The sequence below is a fragment of the Phocoena sinus genome, chromosome 15, assembly GCF_008692025.1.
Source record: "Phocoena sinus isolate mPhoSin1 chromosome 15, mPhoSin1.pri, whole genome shotgun sequence".
NCBI lineage: Eukaryota > Metazoa > Chordata > Mammalia > Artiodactyla > Phocoenidae > Phocoena > Phocoena sinus.
In genome coordinates, this window is record NC_045777.1 from 16,173,714 (window position 1) to 16,201,294 (window position 27,581).

At 44.6% G+C, this 27,581-nt stretch overlaps 1 protein-coding gene across 2 annotated transcripts; it reads left to right on the plus strand.

Annotated features, from left to right (window-relative positions):
- Positions 1-15,186: 15,186 nt before the first annotated feature.
- Positions 15,187-25,972, plus strand: OSER1 (oxidative stress responsive serine rich 1). 2 transcript variants are annotated; one of them, XM_032606782.1, is made up of 4 exons: positions 15,187-15,330; positions 18,982-19,097; positions 22,268-22,381; positions 24,669-25,972. In XM_032606782.1, the coding sequence occupies exons 2-4, from the start codon at positions 19,021-19,023 to the stop codon at positions 25,354-25,356; spliced, it is 879 nt and encodes a 292-aa protein (XP_032462673.1). In that variant the 5' UTR covers positions 15,187-15,330; positions 18,982-19,020; the 3' UTR covers positions 25,357-25,972. The 2 variants fall into 2 exon arrangements, with proteins under 2 accessions (XP_032462673.1, XP_032462674.1); XM_032606783.1 differs by having other exon boundaries at positions 15,194-19,097.
- Positions 25,973-27,581: the final 1,609 nt, after the last annotated feature.

Here is a 27,581-nt window from a genome sequence, read left to right on the forward strand (position 1 = left end):
CTACATGCATCACCTCATTTCACCTGCACAGTAATCATTTTTTCCAGATGAGGGAGGTGAGGCTCAGCGATGTCAAGTCATTCATTGGTTCAAGGTCACACTTTCACCCCAGGAGACTGAGGCATGACTAGAGGAGCCCCATAATGCCTTTGCTGACACATAGTTTATCCTAAACATTCATGGGAACTTTACATAAATTCCTTAATATATCCTTGCTTACCTTGCTATAATGTTTTATTTATCATTGAGCAACTAGATGCACCAGGAAAATAAGCTTCTCAGTTTGCCCTCCATTGGCAACTTTGATCTTGGACTTTCAGCTTCCAGAACTGTGAGAAAATACATCTCTGTTGTTTAAGCCACCGAATTTCCAGTATTTTGTTATGGCAGCCAGAGCAGATTAATATACCTACAATAGAAGCGCATTATTTGTATCTTTTCAAAAGAATTCAAGTTGGGGCTTCCCTAGTGGTGCAGTGGTTAAGAATCCACCTCCCAATGCAGGGGACACGGGTTCGAGCCCTGGTCTGGGAAGATCCCACATGCCGCGGAGCGACTAACCCCATGCACCACAACTACTGAGCCTGCACTCTAGAGCCCGCGTGCCACAACTACTGAAGCCCGCATGCCACAACTACTGAAGACCGCGTGCTACAACTACTGAAGACTGCGGGCCTAGAGCCCGTGCTCTGCGACAAAAGAAGCCACTGCGATGAGAAGCCCGCGCACTGCAACAGAGCAGCCCCCGCTCGCTGCAACTAGAGAAAGCCCGCGCACAGCAACAAAGACCCAACGCAGCCAAAAATAAATTAAAAAAAAAAAAGAATTCAAAGTTGATAAAAAAAAGAGATACTACTGGATTTCCCCTTACTACTGGGGGCAAAGCTGGTCTTGGTCCCCACACTACAGGAAAAGAGGGAGGAATTAACATGGTCATCTCAGTGTCCTTTAGCCAGGTGGTTTACAGAAATCCCACAAGAAGAGTATTAATGTCCACACTTGACAGAGGGGAAAACAGGCTCGGCAAACAGAAAATGTCTCACCTTGTATCACCACCTAGGAACCAGCAGAGCTGGAGCTGGGATCCGCGTCTACCTGATCCCCAGATACACCTGAGGTTTTGTTGCTGTTTTTTCTTAAAGATTTTTTTTTTTGGATTTGGACCACTTTTAAAGTCTTTATTGAATCTGTGACCATATTGCTTCTGTTTTATGTTTTGGTTTTTTGGCCACGAGGCATGTGGGATCCTACCTCCCCGACCAGGGATCGAACCCGCACCCCCTGCATTGGAAGGTGAAGTCCTAACCCCTGGGCCACCAGGGAAGTCCCAGCACCTGAGTCCTTTTCTCCTCCTCCTGCTACCTCCATAGAACAGATGCTGAAATGGTCACAGGGTGGGGTGGGACTGGACGACATCCTTCAGCCAGTAAGGATCACTCAGGAGATTTTGCTTCCAAATTCTGGGCAGGATGAATGGTTCTCCTGGGAATTAAAAGTCACCTAAAGGAATTCACTGTGAAAAATCCTAACAGCGGATACATCTAACTTCTACATCTCTGTTGTTTAAGCCACCGAATTTCCGGTATTTTGTTATGGCAGCCAGGGCAGATTAATATACCTACAATAGAAGCGCATTATTTGTATCTTTTCAAAAGAATTCAAGTTGGGGCTTCCCTAGTGGCGCAGTGGTTAAGAATCCACCTCCCATCAGGGCCCGCTGACTCAGGAAGCCACAGAGATCAGAGAAATGCCATAAATGCTGTAGATATGAGGCTGGCCAGGTATGATCCCACAGGGTGTGGTGGGGATTGTGGCGACTCATAGACCCCAAGTTGGTCTTGTAACAAACATACTTGTGAGCCAGAGCTAAGCCCTCGTGTAGTTTGTTTGCAGCCTCTGCTTTTGATAACTTAGTTTTTGCCACAATCCTCGAGGCAGTGTGTTAGTTAATATAGCACTAGCTACTGTAACAGCTAAACTGCCAAATCCCAGTGACTTTCTTTCCCCAGTTGAAGTTTTTTTTTCACTCACATTAAGTCCAATTAGCAGCCAGTGGGGGGAGGGGCAGGGGGTTCTGTCAACCTGCCTTTGTGGCTTCCAAGATCATCCAGGCATTGATATCCAATGGGCATTGATCTTTATGGGCAGATAGTAAAGAGAGAGCAGAACACCAGGTGAGCACTCCTCACATTCCATTGGACAGAACCCTGTGGCTGCCCCACTCAAATGCAAAGCAGAGCCGGGTATGTGAGTCCCTGGCCTGTAGCAGCCACTTTCCAACAACTGTCCTATGGATGGGTAAACAGATCTTATCCATGCCTGCCTCAGGCAGTTATTATCATCCCTGGTTTATCAATGGAGATACAAATCTCAGGCTAAGTGACCTGTGAGAAGTCACACAGCCAGGAGCACTGTCTTTCTGACTCCAAGCCAAGGATCTTTTTTCTACCTTAACGTTTCCCAAACTTGCCATCTCATGAGCATCTGTTGTTAAACATACAGGTTCCTGGCCCTCACCCCAGACCTTGAACTGAATGTTCGGGAGAGGGTGTGGTAACTTGTACTTCCACTGAGAATCCCAAGATGATTTTTATATCAGTCTCTACCCTAGGGGCTGCACCCTGGGGAACTTTGTGAAACGCTAATCACTTGGCTTCAGCCCCTAGAAATTCTCAATCAATTGGTCTTCGGGGAGGGGCCCTGATATCAACATGTTGTAAAGCTCTCGGGTGACTCTGATGTGCAGCCAGGACTAAGAAACACTGCCTCAGGTCCCCAAGCAAGCTGGGCTGGTCATCAGAGTCACCTGCGGGAGACTTTCAAACTAAAGCTGCAAGAGAGAGAGGGAGGCAGGGAGGGAAGGAGGAAGGGAGGCTATCATGTGATTCTTGACCCTGGGAATTGGCTTTTTAAAAAACCATTCAAATGATTCAAACATGCAGTCCAGGTTGAGAACTACTGAATAAATGGACCAGAAGATTCTGAATCAGTAGGTTTGGGGGAAAACAAACTTTCCATATTTTTTTTTTCTTTTTTTCTTTGCGGTACGCGGGCCTCTCAGTTTTGTCCTCTCCCATTGCGGAGAACAGGCTCCAGACGCGCAGGCTCAGCGGCCATGGCTCACGGGCCTAGCCGCTCCGTGGCATGTGGGATCTTCCCGCACCGGGGCACGAAGCCGGATCCCCTGCATAGGCAGGCTGACTCTCAACCACTGCACCACCAGGGAAGCCCCAAACTTTCCATATTTTTAAAGTTCTTCCAGGAGACTGTGATTCCACTGCCCTAGGGCTTTGCTACTCAAAGTCTGGTCTGAAGTATCAGCACATCACTGGGAACTAGTAAGACATGCAGAATCTCAGGCCCAACCCTAGACCTGCTAAATCGAAATCCACAATTAACAAGACCCCCAGGAGATCAACACACACGAGTGGGAAAGCACTGCTCTCAGGCACACGGGCTTTTTGCAGGGAGGACAGCAGTTTATATCCTCCAGTCAGGGCTGACTCAGCTTCTCTCCATCCCCACTCATCCCCTCTTGAGGCTGCAGAACCTTTTCTAGCGTCACCAGCATAGTCTGTCCTCAAAGGTCTGGGCCTTGCTGCCCCCATGCCGTGGCCATCTGTTCACGGATACTTTGTTGGAAGGTCTGGGCATGCTCACAGGTCAATGACTCAACAGAGAGCTGGCAGGCCCTTCCTGCCAGGGCAGGACATCACAGATGCTGGGCATTGACCTGAGGACCAGACCGTGGGATTGGTTGCTTCACCTGAAGAAGATCTCTTCTTCAGGTGGGAAGCACCTGGCACAGGGTCTGGCATGTAATAGCATCTGCCCGGTAAATATTTGTTGACCTAAATGTAAATGGATGAAAATGAGCACTAATCCTTTGTCTCTGAATGGTAACTTTTGTGCACTCCTTTTGTGCCCTTTAAAGCATTTTGGTCAGGTGTTCAGATTGTGTTTTTCTTCTTGTTTTCTCATTAAGTTCGAATTCTTTTTCATCTGGCTTCTCTCTGCACGGCATTCTTTGTAATGGTAAAATAATGGAAATATCCTAAATGGCTCATGAGAGGGGGTTTGTTAAATCATTTAGGGGCTCTCTTCCCCCAAAGCCTATCCACCAATACACGTTAAGAACCTCTTTTCTGGAAGGATCCCAACAAGACACCAACAAGCACGGTCTCTGGATTGGTGGAATTCTGGGTGTTCTCTATGAATTCTCTGTGAACTACTTTTCGCTTGGCTGTATCTTCTATTTTTTTTTTTTTTCCTGTTCTGAGCACCTATTACTTTTGAATAAGAAAAACTAACCAACAGGAACTGGACTGGTTCTAAACTTCATTTAAAATCTCTCATTTATTTTAGCCAGCTTTATCTAGACAATGTTTTTATTTAAGAAAATTGCAAATTGGAAAAGAGTTAGTGCTATCCATAACCGATTAGCAAGAAAGCTGAGGCCCAAAGAAGTAAAGTGGTTTATGTGTCCCAGAGAAAGAGCCAGGCAGGAGCAGAACTCAGGCCCTGACTTGTGGGTGGGTGTTCTTTCCCTCACATCACTCCCTTCCCTTCCCTCTGGGAGCCTCTTAACAGCGCGCGCGCTCTCTCTCTCTCTCTCTCTCTCTCTCTCTCTTTCTAAGTCTCTCTTTCTCTTCTCTCTCTCTTTCTAAGTCAACAATGCAGGGGTGTCTCAGGCATCCATGGCCTCACAGGGTGGACATTCCATCCCACTGTGTGAATGGATCTGTGTGGATTCCAGAGAGTGGACAGAGCCATTAGACGAGGCAGCCTCACATCTGCCCTTACTTCCTGTAAAACCACAGTGAGCTGCACATCAAATGCGTAGAACCACTGGCAGAAGTTCTGCCTGCCTGGCCCTGGGCCAGGAGGAGCTGCCTGCCCACTTTGAAAGTCTGCTACTGGGCCATGTGCAAAGGCTTCAGGCAAGCCTATGCCATTTCTGCCATGTGGGACATTTTCTCAGGAGGATCCAGGTAATACCAACAAGTCCTCCATGGACACTTCCTTCAGGCTGGCTATGGCTTGCTCTGGGCCAAGTAAAAGGAGTGGGACCCTTCTCTAGGGGTCCTTGCCATGCTGGGCTGGGCTTGGGGCAGGGCTCTAGCCCTTTTCCATTTGGACAGGACCCAGAGGAGGGAAATGTGAGCACATCCTTGACGCACCAGAGCTGATACCAGCAGCCCCAGGTTCTGGCTGCAGAACCCTTGACTGGCTGTAATGCCTGGGAGGTGCACAGGGTGAATGGATCTCAGGTTTCACAGCTAAGAAAGGAGCCTGAGGATTTTATTTTTCCTGGCGTCTGGGCAGCTGAGTCCATGGCAGGTGTTCGGGTGCCCTAAGGTCAGCCTGGGAAAGCTTTTGTCTTGGAGCCCTGGTCTGTGGTGAGGAATGTCTCTGGCTAAAATGATTCTCAGAGGAGGCTCCTGGGCCTGGGTGTCTGCTGGAAGAAGGTACTTTGGAAGAGAAATGGAGAAATTCTGAAGCCAGAGGATGGGGTACTTGAACCTGAAATATTGACAGCTTCTCAAGGCCCACATTGAGGATTTCTTGCTACATCTTATCAGGGAAAAACAAGCAGGCACTTACACGATCAAATCTTAAGAATAGACTGCATACAAACCAGCAAAGAGATATAGCTTTTTAAAAAGCCTTTAATGGCTTTTCAAAAAAATACAAAAATATTACATGTTCATTATAACAAGTGCAAGGAATTCCCTGGCGGTCCAGTGGTTAGGACTCGGCGCTTTCACTGCTGGGGCCTGGGTTCAATCCCTGGTTGGGGAACTAAAATTCTGCAAGCTGTGAGCCTCGGCCAAAAAACAAACAAGCAAATCAAATAACATATTAAGGAGGAAGTAAAAATAACTCCATTCTCCTGAAGAGGTACAAAGTAAAATAAGGTATCATTTTTAGAACTACCAGATTGGCAAGATTAAAAAGAATGGCAATATCCAGCACTGGCAAAGGTGTAGGTCAGGGTTTTTCAACCTCAGCACAATTGACATGGCTTAAGGGATTTCTTTGTGCCCCACACTTTAAAATTCCCAAGGCGGTGGGACTTCCCTGGTGGCGCAGTGGTTGAGAATCTGCCTGCCAATGCAGGGGACACAGGTTCGAGCCCTGGTCTGGGAAGATCCCACACGCCGCGGAGCAACTAAGCCCGTGCGCCACAACTACTGAGCCTGCGCTCTAGAGCCCGCGAGCCACAACTACTGAGCCAGCGTGCCACAACTACTGAAGCTCGCGTGCCTAGAGGCTGTGCTCCACAATGAGAGAAGTCACCGCAACAGAGCAGCCCCTGCTCGCCACAACTAGAGAAAGCCTGCGTGCAGCAAAGAAGACCCAAAGCAGCCAAAAATAAATAAATAATAAAATAAAATTCCCAGGGCAGCATCATATGCCCCATCTCACCAGATCCTCAAAGTAATTCCTCTAAATTGGCAGAGAGAGGTAGTTATATCCATTTTGCAGGTGGAGAAACTGAGACTCAGAGTACAGTGACTTGCCCAAGGGCTGAGCAGCAGGAAGCGGTAGAAATGGGGGCCCTGGAGAGAGCAAGAGGGAGCCCTGGTCTCTGGAGTCCCAGAGACCTACCCCCACCCCCGGGCCCCATAATAACGAGAGCAGGTCCAGCCACAGGCTCTCATAACCACAGGCCTAACGTGCTTGCACTCCTTCTGTGGCCTCTAATCCTCCACTCCTCTTCAGCAATTATTCCTTCAACCAAAGCGGGTTCTCCTCTCCCTGAAGTAATTCTCAGCCTTCTGGCTCTCCTTTGCTGAAGGCACCATGCTTTAGGAAGAGCAGGGATTTAAGATCTGACCTTGACAATCTCCAGCTGGACAAGTGGCTTCACCTCTCTGGGCCTCAACTGTAAAATGGAGATAAACATACCTACCTCCCAGAATTGTTTTGGGGATTCAAGCTGTCGTGTGTGAATGCATTTTGTAAAATATAAAGGACTTAGAAACAGTAGTTCATTTTAACAAAGTTCCCTTTCTGTGAGGTTAGAATAACACTGCTAGGGTAACTGCAAGTGAGAGCAGTACATTGAATGGAAATCTGAATTTGAAATATGGACAAAGATTGGCCAGGTGTATTGAGAAGAGACGGCCACATGCAGAGTTCAGATTAATGGGTCTGTCCATCTAAGCTTGTAACTTACCTGAGCCAGGTTCCTTTAGAGCCTATTACTGGGATTGGGGAACTGTGCTGTCCCCAGGAAGAGATGCCATATGCTAAACATCTTAGGGCAGGGGGAACAGGGAAACAAGAAAACCCAATGTACTACCAGTGCCATGGGTTATATTTCCACACACGGGAAAATGGTTCTGGCAGGAAGCAAGTTAATATGTCTATCCAGGGTTTATGGGACTCCTCAGTTAATTTATTAACATTATAAAAGGTAACGTACGCAGAAGCACCTTGGGCAGGGAACCATCTCCTACCATCTCAGTGAAATGTGGTAAATAAAAGTGACCTTATAAAGGAATGACAGCTACAACAGGCAGACTTAAACAAGATCATCTCACTGCTGGAGAGGGTGTAGGGAGGTGGACCGTGAGTGTGTGAATGGCTGATAACCTTTCTTTTAGGCAATTTATCAGTGCGTTACTGGCGACTTTAAACAGCTCATTCCTTCTCACTCAGGTGTTCCAGGTGTAAAATTCTACTCTAAGTAAATAATCATTCTTAGATATATATACACACACGTTTTTATGTGTATATATACACACAAACAAGGATTTTTCAGCTCAGAGTTCTTTTCATTTTTATTTTTGTTTTTATTGAAGTATAATATACATACAGAAAATGCACATGTCCTAAGAGTACAGCTTGATGAATTTTCACAACAAGAACGGGCCCATGGGCCCAGCGCCCAGATAAAGAAACTATATGTTATCAGCATCACTGCCCTCTCCTGCACTCTTCCAGTGACTTCTGCCCCCCCGCACCATATAACCTCAATACTGACTTTTAACAGCATAGATTACTTCTATTTTTGCACTTTATATAAATGGAATCACACAGTATGTGCTGTTTTTCAGAGTTCTTTATTATAGCAAACACACACATATACAACACACACAGACACAACTGTCCAAAAATAAAGGAATGGTTAACTCCAGAAGAAATTATGAATATAAGTAATGGACTAGAATTCGGTCACTAAAATTATGTTTTGGGGACTTCCCTGGCAGTCCAGTGGTTAAGACTCTGTGCTTCCTGGACTTCCCTGGTGGTGCAGTGGTTAGGAACATGCCTGCCAATGCAGGGGACATGGGTTCGAGCCCTGGTCTGGAAGATCGCACATGCCATGGAGCAACTAAGCCCGTGCACCACAACTACTGAGCCTGCGCTCTAGAGCCCGCGAGCCACAGCTACTGAGCCCGCATGCCACAACTACTGAAACCTGCACGCCTAGAGCCCTTGCTCCGCAAGAAGAGAAGCCAACGCAATGAGAAGCCCGCGCACCGCAAAGAAGAGTAGCCCCCGCTCGCCGCAACCGGAGAAAGCCCGCGTGCAGCAACAAAGACCCAACGCAGCCAAAACCAGTTTATTTATTATAAATAATAATATTTATAATAAATAATTTGTTTATTATTTATAATAAATAAATAAATTTAAAGAAAAAAAAAGACTCTGCAATTCCACTACAGGGGGCAGGGGTTTGATCCCTAGTTGGGGAACTAAGATCCCGCATCGTGCACAGCATGGCCAAAAAAAAAAAAAAAAAAAAAATGTTTTTGAGGAATATTTTGTGCCATGGAAGATGCTTACAATAGTTAATGAAAAAAAAGCAAAAATAAAACTGTATACATAGTTTATCAGCAATAAAAATACATACATTTAGGGAATTCCCTGGCAGTCCAGTGGTTAAGACTTCACAATTCCACTGCAGGGGTTGCGGGTTCGATCCCTGGTCGGGGAACTAAGATCCCACATGCTGCACGATGCAGCCAAAAAAAAAAAAATTAGAAAAATAGATACATTTAAAATAATAATAATAATAGCAGCTAACATTTGTTGGACACTCACCAGGAACCTGGCAGTGTCCTATCAAATCACTCACTCGATCCTCTCCAAGCCCTCTGAGGTGGGTCTTATCATTACCCCCATTTTTCAGAGCAGTAAATGGAGGCACAGGGGCTTGGGCAGCATGTCCAAGGCCACACAGAGGGGTGGGTGTGGTGAAGCTGGACTTCTAACAGAGCCAGCCTGGCTCCTAGGCACATCACAGCTCTACGACAAAACGCTGACAGTGGTCATCCCCGGGGTACTGGTAGTGGGGGACAAAGGCGGACGGCTGCTGCAGGGCCACCCAGGGCTTCTCCCCTCAGAACCTGAATCCTGTGCAGAGCGGCATGGCGGGATCACAAACGCATGGCACCTGATGGTGACGCCCCAGAGAGGCTGCCTGCGAATTCCTGGCCCCTGGGAAAGGCTGTGTCCCCAGTCTGATGAGGCCTGGCTGTTCAGCATTCCCTTTTGTTGAGTGAGCTTTCTGATATCCTTCCAGTAAATTCCTTTTCCACTCAAGCTAGTCAGAGTGGATTTCTCTATTCTCTGACACAGGCTCACCCAGGGAGTGAATGAGGTGAGAAGCGTGGTGCAGCGAGGCCTGAGGACCGCAGACGAGCAGAAGAGGAGCCTGGGGAGGAGACGGAGCAGGACAGGCGGCGAGGATGGCCCTGGGCACAGGGACCACAGAAGCTGGAAGGGGGGTGAGTTGAGGAGGAGGCCACGACCAGCGTCAGACAGTGCTCAGAACTCAAGCAACGTGAGAGCTGAGAAAGGGGCCGCTGGATTCAGCAGCAAGGAAGCCACTCCTGCCCTTGGCCAGAAGCGTTTCAGTGAGGATGGAAGTCTGGTTGCAGCAGACTGAACAATGAGAATCAAAGGAGAGACACTGACTATGGTCTAATGGGGAGAAAAAGGATGGGAACTTAGGGGGAATCCAGCTAGAAAGGGGCTTTGTGGGTTTGGGTTTTGTGGGGGTGTTTTGTTTATTTTTTCTTTTTTTAAATACAGGAGAAGACATGATGTATGTTAGCACGTACAGAAAAAATGGTGTGAGTTTCCAGAGAAGGTGCAAGAGACAGGAACCAAAGTGACGTTACAGTGGGGGCTGGTCTTGGAGGGAAGACACTTTAAGGAGGTGGGAAGGGAAAAGAATGGCGGTAGAGACAGGCAAAGGTGAACGGACGAAGACCAAGGTCTCAGATGGCATCTGAGGGCACAGGAGCACTCTTTTGGTGAAACCTTTTCCTTTTCCCTCAGGCATAATAAGATGCTCATGAATTATAGGTAGATGTCAACCCTTGAGAGGGCGGCAGACTGGTTTAGAGCACAGGCAGGGCAAGGAAAGAATTCTTGGGAGTTGAGGCTGAGCCGGGAAACCGTGACACAGCAGCTCAAATGCAGAATAAGTTGAAGACTCTCATCAAGACACAGCTTCATTCAAAGTTAAAAAACCAAACCCAGCCATTGTGCAGTTGGCAGATATAATAAGTATGAGAGCCTAGAAGCTTAGCTCAACAGCTTCAGAACAGGGCTCTTTAAATCTGCCGCGGCTGATGTCTGGCATAGGTAAGATACTTCAGGATTCAAAAATCAGAACCCAAGGTCCACGGTACAAAGTCTGGCTCCCCCCCTCCCCATTCTCTGACCTGCTTCTCTTGCTGTCCTGTATACCTTTTCAGTGTTTCTTTATTCACACACAAGTAATACAAATATATATTCTTAGCTCACATCTTGGTTTTTTGTTTGTTTGTTGTTTACTTACTGTATCTTGGAGAGCTTTCCTCAGTCCACAAAGAGCTTCCTCTGTTTCCAGCCACCTAGCGCTTCTGCATGGAGCCGCACCACGGTTTCTGTGCCCGGTCCTGTACAGATGGACATCTGGGTTGTTTCCAATCTTTTCGCTCTTACAACCAATGCTGCAGTGGCTAACCCTTTACATAAGTCATTGCATGGATCTACAAATGTCATCTACAGGGTGGATTCCTAGACTTGTCATTTCACAATCCCTCCAGTAATATCTGAGCGAGCCTGTTGCCTACTGCCCACCCCCTACCTCCAACCCCACCGAATGTGCTCTCAAACTTTGGAATTGTTGCCAACCAGATAGGTTACAATTGGTATCTCTGTGCACTTTTAACAAGCATTCATTTTTTTGAAGACTGAAAGTAAGCATCTTTTCATATGTTTGTATTTCTTTTTTCGGTGAACTCTCTGTTCACGTGCTTAGCTCCTTTTCTCCATTTTGCTGCTGCAAAAGTTCTTAACCTTGGGTCTTTTTCAGAGGGTCTTGTGACTCCGATAAGGTTAAGATTTATGGGGTAAAAAGAACAGTCACCCTAATCCAATACATATCTTGTGTTATAGAGGTTTTGTTTTTAGTTTTTAAAACATTTTAATGAAATTAATACATATACAGAAAAATGTACCTATACTATGTGTTATAGCTTGATGAATTTTCACAAACTCAACACATTCCTATAACCAACATCAGATCAAGAAACAGTATTACCAGCACCCCAGTAGCTCTTCTCGATAATCCCTTCCTGTCCTCACCATTTACAGATTCTTTTCTTCTGTAGCTTTACTGGTTGATTCTAATTCTTGGCCTTAATACCTTCCTGATGTCATCATACAGTTTAAGTTGCAAAGTTGAATGAAAATTTGAGCTAGAAGGCAAGTGATCCATAACTATCAGTCTTCCAACAGTTTTGAAAACCCACTCTACTCTCTAAAGGGTTTTAATCGCACTTAAGAGAACCTGCGATCCTCGCGCTCCCCCTGCTGGTGATCAATAGTTACCAGGAAAAGCTTCCCATCCCCGCTTCAGGCTCTGAGGATTGAGTCCTGGGACTCAAGCTGCTGCAGATTTAACCAGAACCAGTGCCTAGAGGGACAGAGTGAGGTCACTTATCAAGGCATCCCGAAATTCCCATTCCCTCCCCTTTCTGTGAGCCAATATTTGAGGAAGGCAACTAACAGATCATAATAGCTTTGGGGGCTATGAATAGAATGACAGGAAAACACAGTTAATCTCCACTTCCCCACCTCTCGCCTATTCCTCCCCAAACAAGAGACTGCTGTGAAGGGCCGTGCTGCTAAAATCAACTGTCAAAGGAGCCAAAAGCCCCCAGTTACAGGTCTCAAAAGCCAGTGGGGAGCTTCCCTGGTGGCGCAGTGGTTGAGAGTCCGCCTGCCGATGCAGTGGACGCGGGTTCGTGCCCCGGTCCGGGAGGATCCCACATGCCGCGGAGCGGCTGGGCCCGTGAGCCATGGCCGCTGAGCCTGTGCGTCCGGAGCCTGTGCTCTGCAACGGGAGAGGCCACAACAGTGAGAGGCCCGCGTACCGCAAAAAAAAAAAAAAAGTTACCTTCCTATATAAATTGATTGCTTTTGAGTATAATTTGATGGAACTAGGTTTCCTCTGTTCAATCACTTATAAGGTTCATGTACCAAGAAGGAAGTATACTGTTAAAGGAATTTTACAGCTACCATAGCTTTCTGGTTAGATGGCATTACTATGTGCATTAAGTTCCTGAATATAGTCTCCACATAAGTTCAGGGCTTTTTCTTTGGCTGGAAAGATCCTGTGTCACTGATGTAGGAGCGCAGATCGGGCTTTTTGTTCCCTCAGGTCACGTTTTGTGGCTTCTCTCTCTCATTCTGTCACGAGGTACCACACAGCGAATCAGGCCTATATCTAATGACTTGAAATTTCTGGTCACATCAGGTAGTGTGAGTTAACAGACTTTATTCCCGAGAGGTTCTCGCCTTCCAGATACTCCCCGATCAATGAGCCACATCCTCAGAAAGCACCCAACTTTATGATGGAGACATGCTTACCTAAAACAAAGTATTTTAAGACGTTTCAGTTTTTAGGATTTTAACGCTGTATGGGTGAAAATAAGGTAAAATGAAGAATTCACCAAAACTGTACGTACCTAGGAACTAACTAACCAGGAACTGTGTTAGGCTTTGGGAATTCAACTGATCTAGATACAGTCCTTGCCCTCAAGGATGTGTGGTTTTACCCGAAGGAATATTTTCAAATGACAGCTTAAAAACATGTATTTGGTCTTGATGAAATTCCCTTGGCACCTTCTGATGGAAAAAATGCACATTTTCCCTTTTTTTTTGGCACACCACACAGCTTGTGGGATCTCAGTTCCCTGACCTAGGATTGAACCCCGGCCACGGCAGTGAAGGTACCAAATCCTAACCACCAGACCACCAGGGAAATCCCAATACTTTCCTGTTGCTTATTCTTTTATAAGAGATGTTGAGAGATGGGCAGCAGTGGGTGACCAGGCTTTTGAGACTGTTTAAATCCTGACTCAGTCACTTCCTAGCACTGTGTGACATAGAACGGGAGCTAGAACAAGATATCTAATATCTGAGTCCCAGTCATCCTCATCTGTAAAATGTGTAAAACCACAGGAATATTGAATGTGTGAACATGTGCATGGCTGCTGCATAGTGCAGGGTGGTCATTATTAACATCATTAGGTTTGATGTTGGAACTTCACAATTAACAGGACTTTTTCTTTCTTTTAGAAAATAAATTTATTTACTTTTGGCTGTGTTGCGTCTTCATTGCTGCACGCAGGCTTTCTCTAGCGGCAAGCAGGGGCTACTCTACGTTGCAGTGGCTTCTCTTGCTGTGGAGCACAGGCTCTAGGCACCGCGGGCTTCAGTGGTTATGGCTCACGGGCTCTAGAGCACAGGCTCAGTAGTTGTGGTGCGTGGGCTTAGCTGCTCCGCGGCATGTGGGAGCTTCCCGGACCAGGGCTCCAACCCCTGTCCCCTGCATTGGCAGGCGGATTCTTAACCACTGCGCCACCGGGTAAGTCCCAATAGGTTTTTTTCATCCCTTGTCAGTTACTGAGCCTCTCCTATGAACAAGAAGGATTTAAAATGTTTTACCCGCGACATGCTTTTACAACCTTATCCAATGACCTGTAGATTCCATTCCCAGGCATGGGCCAGGCATTCCAAGATCTGGCTGTAGTTAAGTTGAATATACTAAGCTATTTTCAGCAGCCTATCTAGTTAGGTGATTACAGCTAAGGTATTGGGGAGTGGGAGGGTCAAGTTTTGGTTCAGGTGACAACCTCACACAAAGGTTGGGCCGTAACCAACTCTAGCCCATTCTACTGAGGAAAGCCATCTATTCCTATAAAGCTCTGAGAAGTGCAGACGTGGAGCTGGGGCGTGGTGAGTGAGGAGGGGCACAGCTAGCGCAGCAGAACCAGTCTTGGTGTTGGAGGGAGTGGCAGCTTGTTGCTCAGCCCACCCCTTCTCTGCCTGCCATCTGAGCAACCGTCAGAGTCATACAAATGGAAAAGATCCCTAAAAATAACCTACTTAGGTGAACTGTCCAAAACTTTTTGCAAAATTTAGTATACATGTGCGTTTCTCTGTCGAGGTGTTCTACAGTTCTCACCAGATTCTCAAAGGAGTCCATGCCTGAAAAAAACGAGATTCGCTGAAACAGTCCAAGGTCCTCACTTAACGGAAGGGAGAAAATGAGGCCCAGAGAGGGAAACGCAGTTGCCTCAAGTCAAACAACAGGCGTATTAAAGCGAAGGCATTTCAGTTCCAATTCCGGCGTCACGTTCACGGTCCTGACCGTGTCCAATACTTCCTTGCTTCTCTGCAGCCCTGGAAGATCCCCGGGAGTCCAGGGCTGGTGTCGGAGCCCTGGAGATGTCGCAGGCCGTCCAGATTCGAGCATCGAGGAGGCTTGGGCCAAGCGCTCAGACGGGCTCCGTCGCTGTGAAAATCCCCCGACTCCGGCCTCACCCCAAAGAATTCCGCAGCCTCGCTGACTCCAGGTGGAACACCAAGCACAGGGAGACGCGGGTAAGTGGAGGCAGCTCGACAACGAAGAACAACGCCCACTCACTCACCTGACCGAGAGGAGGAAGCAGGCACACCCCAAAACCCGTTCCAAAGCGAATCCTTTGCGGAGGGCGGGACTAATGAAGAGAATAACAGGAAATGACGTCAGGAACACGTGCTTCGCGAGGGGCGGGCGTCAGGCGTTTGAGAGGCGCGGCCCTCGCCCAGCGCCGGCGCAGCCACCGCCTGCCGCGTTGCCCAGTCACTGGGGTGGGAGGAGCACGAACAGGGGGCGGGGAGCGTGTCTGAGTGACGCAGGCGCAGTGCGACTCCGGAGGCGCGGGTCGCCCCCTCCGTGGATTTAGATCCGGGTCAGTCAGGCGCCGCGATCGGGGAGAGACGATCTGAAGTGACCGGACTGGTTCACCGGAGCGCCCCTGGCGCGAGGAGGTGCGTGCCCAGACGTGACGGGGAGGCGCTGCGGCACCGCGTCTCGGCCTCCAGGCCCGGTCTGGCCACGGGCGGCTTCCTCTGGGCCGTCCAGCCTCGCGTCGCGTTGTTCCCCCGGCGCTGGCTGCCTGGGCCGGGCAGGGCCTGCGCTTCTCCGCGCCCCCTCCGCTGCTGCGGCCTGGCCCTGCCCGAGCTCCGCTCTCTCGCCCCTTCCCGCCTCCGCTGCTCCCGCCCCGTCCCTCGCCTCCGCCCTCTCCCTCTCGTTCGTAGCTTCCCCTTTTCGCTTTTCTCGGCCGCCTTTTGCCCTTTCCCGCCCTTTCCCTCTAGTTCCTGAGCCCCAGTCTCGTTGTGTGCCTCTTCGGCTATGCCCCCGCCTCCTCCTGCGCCCCTTGCCTATTGGCCTGACCCAAGTCTCTCATTCTGGCCCGGGGAGTATCCTCAAGGAGCAGCTTTCCAGCGGGAGACCCCGGGCGGGCACAGCTAGGGCCCTGGACAGCTCCCCTTTCTCCGAACCCCCCATGTTTAAGCACGACCGATCCAGTTTCTGGGTAAAAAGAATTAACATAGTGCTCTTGCACCTAGAGTGTAGGGGTTGAGTGAGTAGAGAGAAGCGTGAACGTGTTTTGTCTCGGGGGCAGATTGTTGCAAGTTAGTCTTGTTTGCGTCTTCCAGAGTTGCTGGACGCGATTTTCTTCCCCGGATTCCACGCTTCCTGGTGGGCAGGGAAATTTTCGAAATCTTTAACGTTGTGATGACACGCTTGCGCGCAGCTCCTTTATTGATCGTTCTCAGCTCTTTTCAGGGTCCTGGAAATTTGGACCTAGGCTTGAGGTTCAAAGAGGTATTGGTTAAAACTGCAAGATGTAAATAAGATTGTGAGACATACTCTTCGTTGAAAGTCAGAGAAAATCCGGAATTTGCCCTTTTGTTGGAGGAACTTAAAAGAATTTTGTGTTTTCTGAAAGGTTAGGGAAAATCCGAGGCCCCTTGTGATTTGACTTAAAACAAAGTAGAAGTTTGATCTTTGGGGGGATTGTTCAATTTCAAGAAGTTAGAGCAGTAAAAACTGCAAGAATGCCTCCCACAAATTTAATATTAATGAAGAAGGGCAAATCATGTACATGTTTCCCGGAGTTAGTTGTACAGCTCTTGAGTTGAGTGAATGGGAAGCTGGGAAGAGGGAGGAGCATAATAAGCCTTTTTGTAATTACAGACATGCTCTGATTTAGCTCTTATGGTCATGCCTAAGATTCACCTTTGCCCTGGGTTAATATAACTGAGGGAAAAGGTGAGTAATCAAAATGCTGCAAGTCTGAGACTAGTTTAGTTGGAACTTCATTCCTAAAGTTTTACTCTGTAGCCAGTTTTATTTTGGTCTGTTTTGGTTTTTAACTGATGGATCTTTTAGTGTGTCAACAAGAATGTTAGCTAAGTTTGTATTAACATCTAGAGGTCACCTACAGTAATGTTAACTTAACACTGTGTAATTAAAAGTTCCATGTTTGGGTGCAGAGCATCTTAGCATAGTGTTAGGGCAGGAATGAGATTCCAGTCCTTACAGGAATAGGGTTCACAGTCCTGGTGTCAGGTTCTCCCTTGTATCTCCCTTGTATCCCCGTATTCTTCAGCAGGAAGAATTTGTTTATAGACTACAGAAGCACCCTTTTAGATGCTGTGGAGCTTCAAAAATAATAGAATATGTGATCTTTGCTCACCCCTCTCCCCAAGTATATAGGACATTATTGTGTATCTGGGAGAGGGTCCTCCTCTGAATCCTGAAGAATTAGGAACCAGTGAAATGTGGAACTGATAATGTTTCCTCAAATTGATGTACTGGTTAAGTAAACCAGCAAAATACATATGGGGAGTGTATTTAAATTTTTTGTCTTAAGAAGTTGAGGTGAAAGCTAGCTGAATTCTTTTGAGACTGTTTTCAGTGCTCCCCAGAGAGATCTGCCTAAAATACCTTCTACACATTAATAAATGAAACAAATAGTCTTGATCACTTGCTTCTTTTTTTTTATCACTTCTTAATTTTGCCACTGGTACTACATGGTTACATTATATCAAACATGTTATGACACCGTGACCTGTAGAATATTAGAGGTCTCACAATAACATCAAACCCATCCCTGAGAAATGAGCAGATACAGAATCAGAGAGGATCCAAGGATCCACAGAGAGGCACTGCTCCCTCTGAGAGTGCCTAAGGGCACTCTAGAAATAGAGAAGGTAAAGTGAATTCTTTGCTTCAAAAATTCCCCATCTTATATTTTTTGTTTTACTTTTTTTCTTTCTGATTCCCTGTGATATGTTTATAGAGACTGATTTATGCTTTGTTCAGGATGTGGTATTAAGAAATTTTTTACCCTGAGTAAAAAAAAATGGGAGACTAGAGTCAAAGAATTTATTAACTTCTCTATTGTATCTCTTGTTGCTTTGGTTGGTCTCTCTCCCATCTTATTTTTTTTTTTTTCGGTTTAAATATAAAAGTCAGGGTAGAAGAAATGGAGAACTTTTGTTAATCAAGCTAGTTGATTAAGTGGAGATCATTTAAAGGCACATCTATAGAATAATTTCAGTTTTTTCCTTTACTTTCTACCTCTTTTTTTAGCTAATTTTGTTTTAAGTTTGTTTTTGAGTTGCAAGTATAGTTCATCTATTCTTGTAAGAAAGTATTTGAAGCTAAAGAAAACAAAGGTTGAGTGTGGAGTAAGCAGTATCATTGAAACTTGTTTGCAATCCTGCCTTAGTAATGGTAACATCTTATACATGGGTATGAATATTAATATGAGTATAAACATTGATATCTGGGTCAGGATTGCTTTAGAGAAATGTTATCATGTGTCACAAAGTTATTCTTACCTGAAATGTTTAGAGCTGGATGAGACAAACACTCAGTAGTGTTTTTTTTTTTTTTTAGTAAATTTATTTATTTATTTTTGGCTGCGTTGGGTCTTCGTTGCTGCGCGCAGGCTTTCTCTAGTTGCAGTGAGCAGGGGCTACTCTTCGTTGGGCTTCTCATTGCAGTGGCTTCTCTTGTTGTGGAGCACAGGCTCTAGGCGTGTGGGCTTCAGTAGTTGTGTCATGCAGGCTCAGTAGTTGTGGCACATGGGCTCAGTTGCTCCACGGCATGTGGGATCTTCCGGGGGCGGGGCTCGAACCCATGTCCCCTGCATTGGCAGGCGGATTCTTAACCACTGCGCCACCAGGGAAGTCCCCTCAGTAGTGTTTTAAAGCTCAAAGTCCTATATGTTGAGCTTTTCCCTTATATTTCTGATGTAGAGGTCATGTTGTCTGTAGGTTTCTAGACTTCTACAACTGGAGAGATTTCACCTCCTGTTAAAAAGTATACTTAAACACAGATTTTAGGTGACGTAGTTTCCAAAACTGTGTAATAGGATATTGGCATCAAGTATTTGGACAGTTTAAATTCCATCGTAATAAATATACTTTTTTTGTATTATTTCATGTGTCTTCTCTTAAGAAATAAAACCTACAGTTTCCTAGTCATTGAAACTTCCTTTTAGAAGTAGAAATTTGCTTTTTCTCCCCCTAACAAGCAATGGTAGTATCAGGAATATAGATTTTAACAAAAGTATATGTTTGAACTCACCTGTTTTCACTTTGTTCATTTTATTTTCTTTTTAGTATTAACGGGAACATCCATAGTAGTGTAAAACTTTCACAATGAAATCTGAAGCCAAGGATGGAGAGGAGGAGAGTCTACAAACTGCTTTCAAGAAATTAAGAGTGGATGCATCAGGGTAATTAAATATGGAATATATTATTGGGGAATTGTTTACTAGATTTAAATAGACATTTCCTCAGGGGAGCTCTTTCTCTTCTAAAATTTCTTTTTATTTGTAGAAGGTGTCAATGTTAATAGTGTGACATTTTACCAAATTCTGTACAGCATTGTTTTACTTATAAAAGAAACTCTTCTGTTACATTTTAAAAAGTAGGTGCTCATTTGTACTCCAAGGCTGGGGGTTCTTCTTAACTTTGAGGAGGGGTCCCCTTCCCCCTCCCCCCACCTCTTTTTTTTTTTTTTTTTTTTTTTTTGCGGTACGCGGGCCTCTCACCGCTGTGGCCTCTCCCGTTGCGGAGCACAGGCTCCGGACGCGCAGGCTCAGCGGCCGTGGCTCACGGGCCCAGCCGCTCCGCGGCACGTGGGATCTTCCCGGACCGGGGCGCGAACCCGCGTCCCCGGCATCGGCGGGCGGACTCTCAGCCACTGCGCCACCGGGGAAGCCCCCCCCACCTCTTTTTAATCAAACATTAGGCAGTATCCCATCAGAGAGTTCCTCATACATCTCTAGAGAATCACAGTATTTTTCACTAAAAGTGAATTGGCTCAATAGGAATCTCTGCAGACATTGCGATTTCATGGGCTCTGATTGCTGACCCTATCACTATGGAAACCTGTTCATTAGGGTTCTGTCATTGAGATCAATAATCTTGGACCCTTTGGCCAAACTAATTAGAGCACCTGCAGACCAGCTGCTGTCTGAATGTTAATATTTCACCCTTTGCAAAATGTGCTATGCTGGACTCTTTTCATCCCCCTTCTTTGCCCCAGGCCAGAAGAAATCTCAGAGTTTTAATGGATATAAGAATATTTCATTTCATGAATGGAAACTGAACACTCCACAGCAAGGAGTAAATAATGATTGCTCAAATTTATTATTCATTTACTATGCCCTAGACACTGGCTTAAATACTCTGTAAACATCATCTAATCCTTACTACCAACTTAGAAGATAGATACTACAGAGTATACTATATAGTTTACAGAGGAGCTACAGATGAATTAAGTCACTTGCAAAAGGTCACATTGGTAAGAAGTGGTAGAGCCAGGATTTGAACCCAGACAGTTTATCTCCAGAACCTCTGCTCTTAACCATTCCTTTATATGGTACCTTGAAGACAACATGAAGAAATGCATTCGGTACCTGGTGCATGTAAAATTAAATAGTTGTTAGTTGTCGTTATAGCTGTCTGCTTATTGCTAGTACTATTTTTGGCCTACCAAATGAGAGAATTTATGCTAATAGATTTGCACAGTAGCTGTTACAGGTGCTTACATTTGCTTCCATGATACTTCAAATAAGTATCTTCTCCTAGTGATTTTCCAATATGGTCATCTTGCCATTAGAATTGATTAGTACTTTATAAGCTATTTTGGGAAACAGAAACAAAGCAGAAAAACAAATAGTTCCAGATTGCAGTCATAGTGTATTCCTTTGTGATTTCTGGTATAGAAATAAATATTTTTTAATCAGGAAAATGCTAGGAATGTATAAATGCACACGTACATGTATCCCTTAGTGTATACATTTATATAACCCTTGATATACAGACCTCTTTCCTGGTGTTTTAAGAAGTTGGAGCATAAAATTAAGCTAGTTCCATGCCCCTAAAATTTACTTGGAACATAAAAAAAACTTTTCAAAATGTCTGTACAATATATGGTCAAATATTATATATTTGTAGCATGCGCTCTACTTTGAGTTAAGTTATAGAAAGAGAAGGAGCAGTGCAGAACATTTGAGAAAACCACATAAGAGTACAAGGGGTGAGTCACTACTGTGACCAAGCAGAATAAGACTTGTATAGTGTATCATACGTTTCTAGTTGTTTTGTATTGTTGCTGATTTACAAATGGAACATGTGAGGTACTGACTCATAAAGTAACCAAGCCTTGCCAGGAATTTAGCATGATCCTGTTCAACAGGTTTTGGTTTCTAATGGTATTTGTCTTATCAGGACAAATCTTTATATATTTATTGTAAAACAACATAGTCCTTTTCATCAGACTATAACATAATACATGCTTATTATGGGTAAATCGCAAAAACAAAAAAAAAAGGATAAAAAAGGAAGTAAAAAATCACAATTTACCAATACCACAGTTAATATCTAGATCATCTGTAATAACAGCGTTCACTTTTTTTACACAGTTGAGGTCATAATATACATACAGGTGTTTATCCATGCTGTTTTCTCTTACGTTACAAGCATAACATAATATTATGTTATAAACATTCTCCCATGTCATTAAGAGTTCTTTGCACAGTTAATTTTTAATAAATTCCTAATATTCCATTGTACAGATTGGCCATAATTTATATAGTACAGTATTTTCTATTATTAGACATTTAAGTTTATTTTAAATTATATTTTAGTGAACATCTTTTTACTTAGTAGATTGTCTCTTTCTAAAGGATATTTATCAAGACTACAGCATGTATAGTAGGAGCCCTGTATATGTGTGTATGTATGTGTGTATTGAAAAGGTCCAAAAGAAGTTGATGTTAAATGTTAATGTTGGTGACCTCTGGGTTGTGAGATTATAGATGATTCTTTTCTCTCTTTTAAAATTTTTTATCTTTACTGGGAACCCATGTTACTTGTGTAATTTTAAACTGCAGAGATTTGGCTCTGAGTAATATTTCAAGTTTATTGGTTGTAAAAATTAGAATATTTTTGTATAAGTTGTATACTGTTTGAAAAAGTATTCATTTAGGTTGAGTCTCCTAAAGTTAGATTGAGTCTCCTAAAGTTTTTGCTCCTAAGCTTAGTTTCCATGGCTCTGGTTTGCCCATATAAAGTAAGTGGTCATTGTCATTAGCATTCTCCCTGGACATAAGGCCTGATGTGCCCCAGATAAACAGCCTAAAAGTCTATTTATATCCCACTGCTGGTTATACTTAAGAATCATTCTTTTGCTTATGATTTTGCAACTGTGAGCTCTTAGGGATACTCCAACTTTGGTTTTGGAGGAAAATTTACACTAAAAGCTGAGCAATTTTTGAGAAACCCAAACTAGAAAGATAATAAAGCTATTAATACAAGTTGCATTTGGGTTGGTGAGAGCAATATGTTCTCCTCCTTTCATGGTTTTCTAAGCAGTAAACTTTGTTCTTGTCTTCAGGTCCGTAGCATCTCTGTCTGTTGGAGAAGGCACAAGTGTCAGAGCATCAGTCAGAACAGCAGTGGATGATACCAAACCTAAAACCACATGTGCATCTAAAGACAGTTGGCATGGGTAAGAGCTTCTCATTGCAGATGATTTTTATCCCAACACCTTAACATACTATTGAATTTTCTTTCCTAAGTATCCAGAAAAGTGTGTTATGATATAGAACCCAAGATGCACCAGTTAAAGAAGACCGTTTCTTCTCATTGTGAATTTGCTGAGACTTGCTGTATAGCCTGGATTGTAGTCAATTCTTATAAATGTTCTATGTGTGTTTGAGAAGAATGGCTCTCCTTTAATCATTCTTAGGTTTTATATATGTCCATTAAATTAAGTTTAAAAATGTGTTACTTATAGGATCGTTTTTCAAATAATTTTCTTTTTTGGAAATAACGTGCCTAGTTCTCTAGCTGCTGTTAAGGTATTCCTATTGTTTTTGGTATTCTCCAGTTAGTTGTCCTGCTTTAGTGTGTGCTTCTTGTATCTGTAGATTCTCTTCTTGCATCAATTCAGAAAATTTCTCAGCCATCATCTCTTAAAAAATTACCTGTGTTCCCCTTCACTGTATTCTTTCTTTCAGAGACTCCAGACTTTTTATTCTGTCTTACGTACCTCTTAACTTTTACATTTTCCCAAATCTCTTAAGTTTCTGTGCTGTCTTCTAGGTCAAGAGTTGGCAAACTTTTTTGGTAAAGGGTCAGAAAATAAATATTTTAGGCTTTGGAGGCCAAGAGGTGAGATCCAGGGATATTTTGTAGGTACTTAAAAAGGGAGAAAACTCCTGCCCTGCCCTGTTTGCTTGATGTTCACCATCCTGGCTGGTGGGCACACTTTGTGTTCAGTTGCTGAGACAACCTGAGGCTGAAATGATGAGCCTGGTGGGATGGGTGGGGAGGGAGCATTGCCAGGGTCAGTTTTACTCTCTGCCTCAGTGGCACCCAGATTCCAGCACACCCTCTCTCCTCCAGAGAGCCTGATACAAACTGAGATTCTACCTCTCAGTGCCTAGCGATTGTTGACAGCAGAGCCCCAACATGTAGATGGTAGCCAGTGAGGGCCCCAGGCCGTGGTGTAACGCACATGTCTGCTGGCCAGGAAGACGGGCACAGGGAGTGGAGGGAAGAACAGGGGCAAAGCGGGGTCCTCAGGCATGTCTGCATGGCTCACAGTTCTAGCCTATGGGAGCAGTGTCCATGGGCTGTACAGAAACAGGTAGGGGGCCGGATTTGATTCAGAGACTGCAGTTTGCTGACCCCTGCTGTAAATAATTCAGATTTATCCTCCAGTATTTTCTTTTCTTAGCTGTATGTGTTCTGCTGTTTAGCCCATCTATTTAGTTTAATTTCAGTTACAAAGTTTTTAAAGTTCTACTTGGTTCTGTTTTCAAATTTGCTTGGCAATTTTGAGTCTTTTTTCTCTTTGCTCAATTCTTTTTTTTTTTTTTTTTTACTATTTATTTATTTTTGGCTGCATTGGGACTTCCTTGCTGCACGCGGGCTTTCTCTAGTTGCAGCCAGCGGGGCCTACTCTTCGTTGTGGTGTGTGGGCTTCTCATTGCGGTGGCTTCTCTTGTGGAGCACGGGCTCTAGACACGCAGGCTTCAGTAGTTGTGGCCTGCGGGCTCTAGAGCGCAGGCTCAGTAGCTGTGGTGCACGGGCTTAGTTGCCCCGTGGCATGTGGGATCTTCCTGGACCAGGGATCGAACCCGAGTCCCCTGCATTGGTAGGTGGATTCTTAACCACTGCACCACCAGGGAACTCCCTCAATTCTTATTTATTTAAAATCTTATAAAACGTTACAGTACGTCTGATAATTCCCAATATCTGAAAACTTCAGAGAGTCTAAATCTGTTTTTCAGCTGTTCCCAGTGATAGAAATGAATTCTAAATCTGCTCTTCTGTTGAGTAATCACGGCAGAGTGGCTGTTTGTAGCATTAGCCCCGCAGGGTACTGAAGCTGCTGTGCCGCATTCAGGGCATGGAGCACAACATTGAGGTTTTAACAGCATCAGTCTAAGTTGTCTGTACAGGGTGCTTCTCCAGACCCACTGGTCAGAGGTTCCCAAGCCAAGGGTTGGGCAGGGCAGACGGGTATTCTGCGCCAAATGTTTCATCCAAGAAGTGCGATTTAAAACTCCCCTTTACCTCTCCTGTTTCTATACCTTGGTAATAAGGAGATGTTGACATTTTTGAGACACAGAGACTTAGGCAGCTTGAAAATAGATAGGCACATCTCTTTGGGGGAAACTTATTTAGACTCATAAACCAGAGAGGTGGCAAATTTCCAACTATCTTAAAGAATCTCTTTAGGAGACCTCTGTATTCCAACATCTTCTTGTGCATTTTTTTCCTCTTAGGTCTACAAGGAAGTCTTCACGAGGAGCAGTGAGGACCCAGCGTCGTCGGCGTTCTAAGTCTCCTGTCCTTCATCCTCCAAAGTTTATACATTGCAGTACAATAGCTGCTTCCTCGAGCAGCCAGCTCAAGCACAGAAGCCAGGCGGACTCCCCTGATGGCGGCAGTGGGCTGGGAATTGCAACCCCGAAAGAGTTCAGTGCAGGAGAATGCTCAGCTTCTCTCGATACTCATCACACAGGGGCAGTTATTGAGCCTTTGAGAACTTCGGTTCCAAGGCTCCCATCAGAGAGTAAGGAGGAAGACTCCTCTGATGCTCCCCAGGTCTCCCAAGCAAGTCTCAAGGCCAATGATCTCTCTGACTTTCAATCCGTTTCCAGGCTAAACCAGGGCAAGCCATGTGCATGCGTAGGCAAGGAGTGCCAGTGTAAGAGGTGGCATGATATGGAGGTATATTCCTTTTCAGGCCTGCAGAACGTCCCTCCCTTAGCCCCAGAGCGAAGATCCACGCTGGAGGACTACTCTCAGTCGCTTCACACAAGAACTCTGTCTGGCTCCCCCCGCTCCTGTTCTGAGCAAGCTCGAGTCTTCGTGGATGACGTGACCATTGAGGACCTGTCAGGCTACATGGAATATTACTTGTATATTCCCAAGAAAATGTCCCACATGGCAGAAATGATGTACACCTGAGAGCAAGAAGCTCATTACTGTGCTTTAACCAGTGAAGGCTTGTCGGAGAGCTTAGTTAACGGCAGACGTTGCGGCCGCCTTGGTTGAGGAGACATCTCCTTCTGCTCACTGTGCTTGCAGTAAAAACTTTTCTTGGCATCTCAGTTAATCTTCATTCTTGAAATTTAACTCTCTGAGTTCTTACATACCCACCAAGGCAAGCCGATCAGAAGAACAATCCCTCTCATTTAGAACTGTTCCTGGGGGATGAAGAAATGATTGCTTGACTGGTAGCAGTGGGTCTGTGGTGAAAGCCTTTGAAAAACAATTTTTCAGCATTTTTCAGATCTGTTTCAGATTTGGGTGCCAAGGAGAATGAAATGTGGTTTTGTACCTGGACTGAACATTTGTCATGCTGTAGTTGCCAGCCCAGAGTATTAGAAGTTTTATGACTGGTTTAAACCAGCTCTGATTTAATGCAAGATTTATTGTGTCTTTAAAGGTTTCCTATGTTATTGTTAAGCCAGAGATCTAAGGTTTAGATTCAATACGAATAAACTAGCTGGCCTGCCCTACATTGTTTGAGAGAATCATTAACCATCACTAAATAAACCCCTGCTGGTGCTCTTCACCGTGAGACATGTCACATGAAGTTTCTTATGTGAGAAGTGACTTGGAGTGGGGCTGCTTCAGTTGGGGGAGGGGGTGTGATATTTGAAACTGCTGTGCGTCTTCTTCATCTCCGGCATTTTAGTACATATGGCACGTTTCAGTCACTTGCAGTGTAGATCTCATACCTCAGTTTCAAATGTTCTGGATGGATATTATCTCTTTGTACTGCCCTCCTATCCTGGCAACCCCCAAAGAGAATTTTATACATGCCATATCCAGTATTTAATGGCCAACCAGCCCCACAGTTCCCTCCAAAGTTTGGTAAAAAAAAATCTGTCCTCAGTGTCAGCTGGAGGATTAATCCCTTCCTTTTCCAGGTGGCTCCAAAGTGAATTTTATGTATGCCGTATAACAATTCGGACCCTCCTAAGCAGACCTAACAAATTTAGTGAAAATTTGTCCAGCCATTTTAACGTGTTAACAGAAAGTTTGTTTCACTTTTATTTTGATTACAAAATAGGTTTTACTCTTCACTAAAACATCCCACTAATGTGGAGTTGATTCATGACAGTGGGGTTTGGGCTTCATAAATAGGTGATTTGTACTTGGGAGAGGTGGGAAGGGCATTTACTGGAAAAGCCCTGAACTTAAGTAGTGAGAGACCTCAGCTAGTTACTAGTTTAGTATGAATTTAGTAATATCTGAAGACTCTGGTTGGAGCAAGAGAGCCTTGTCATCACAGTGCTAGAAACTTAACAGTTTTCTTAATGCGAACAGAAGGTGCACTATTTCAAATAACTGAGGCAGAAGTTCTGAAACTGTTTGGTCTCAGGACTCTTACAAATTTGAGGATCTCAAAGAGCTCTTGTTTGTGTGGGTTATATTTACCTGTGTTTACCATATTAGAAATTAAAACTAAGAAATTTTAAGACTATTACTTCATTTAAAAATAATGAAGAATCCACAAATCCATTTAAGTTAATATAAATAATATTTTTAATCGGAAAACAACTTTTCCATAACAAATATTTAGTAAGAAGAGTGGCAGTGTTTTATGTTTTTGCAAATCTCTTTAATGTTGGGCTTAATGGAAAACAGCTATATTCTCATATTTGCTTCTGCAATCTCTTGTGACATCCCATGTCGTATGACTTCTGGAAAACTCTACACTTGTGAGCGAATGAGCATGAAAAAGACAAATGCTGTGTTAATATTATGAAAATAGTTTTGACTGCACAGATAGCCTGGTGGAGTGGATTCCCGGACCACTCTTTGAGAACCACTGATCCTAGGCTATTAGAGCTTCTGGTTGTAAAACTACCTACCTCCCCAACCCTGACCTCCACAACTAGTGTTTTGCTTCACCTTTTTTACTAGAGAGAAGTGGAGCAAATTGGGCTGAACATGTTACTTGAATGAAAATTGTTCCTAAGTCTCTTAAGTCCTTTTTAGTTTACTTATCAAACCAGTGATCTGGTTATTTACTTAATTCTGTATATTAACAGAACAGTCACCAGAGAATGATGAATCATGCACATTCCTTTTATACAGGGTTGTTAGGAGGGGTGTCAGGATTGAAAAGGACCAAGTTCCAATGGCCGAGTAACCTGTTGAAGAAATCCAAACTTGGATGA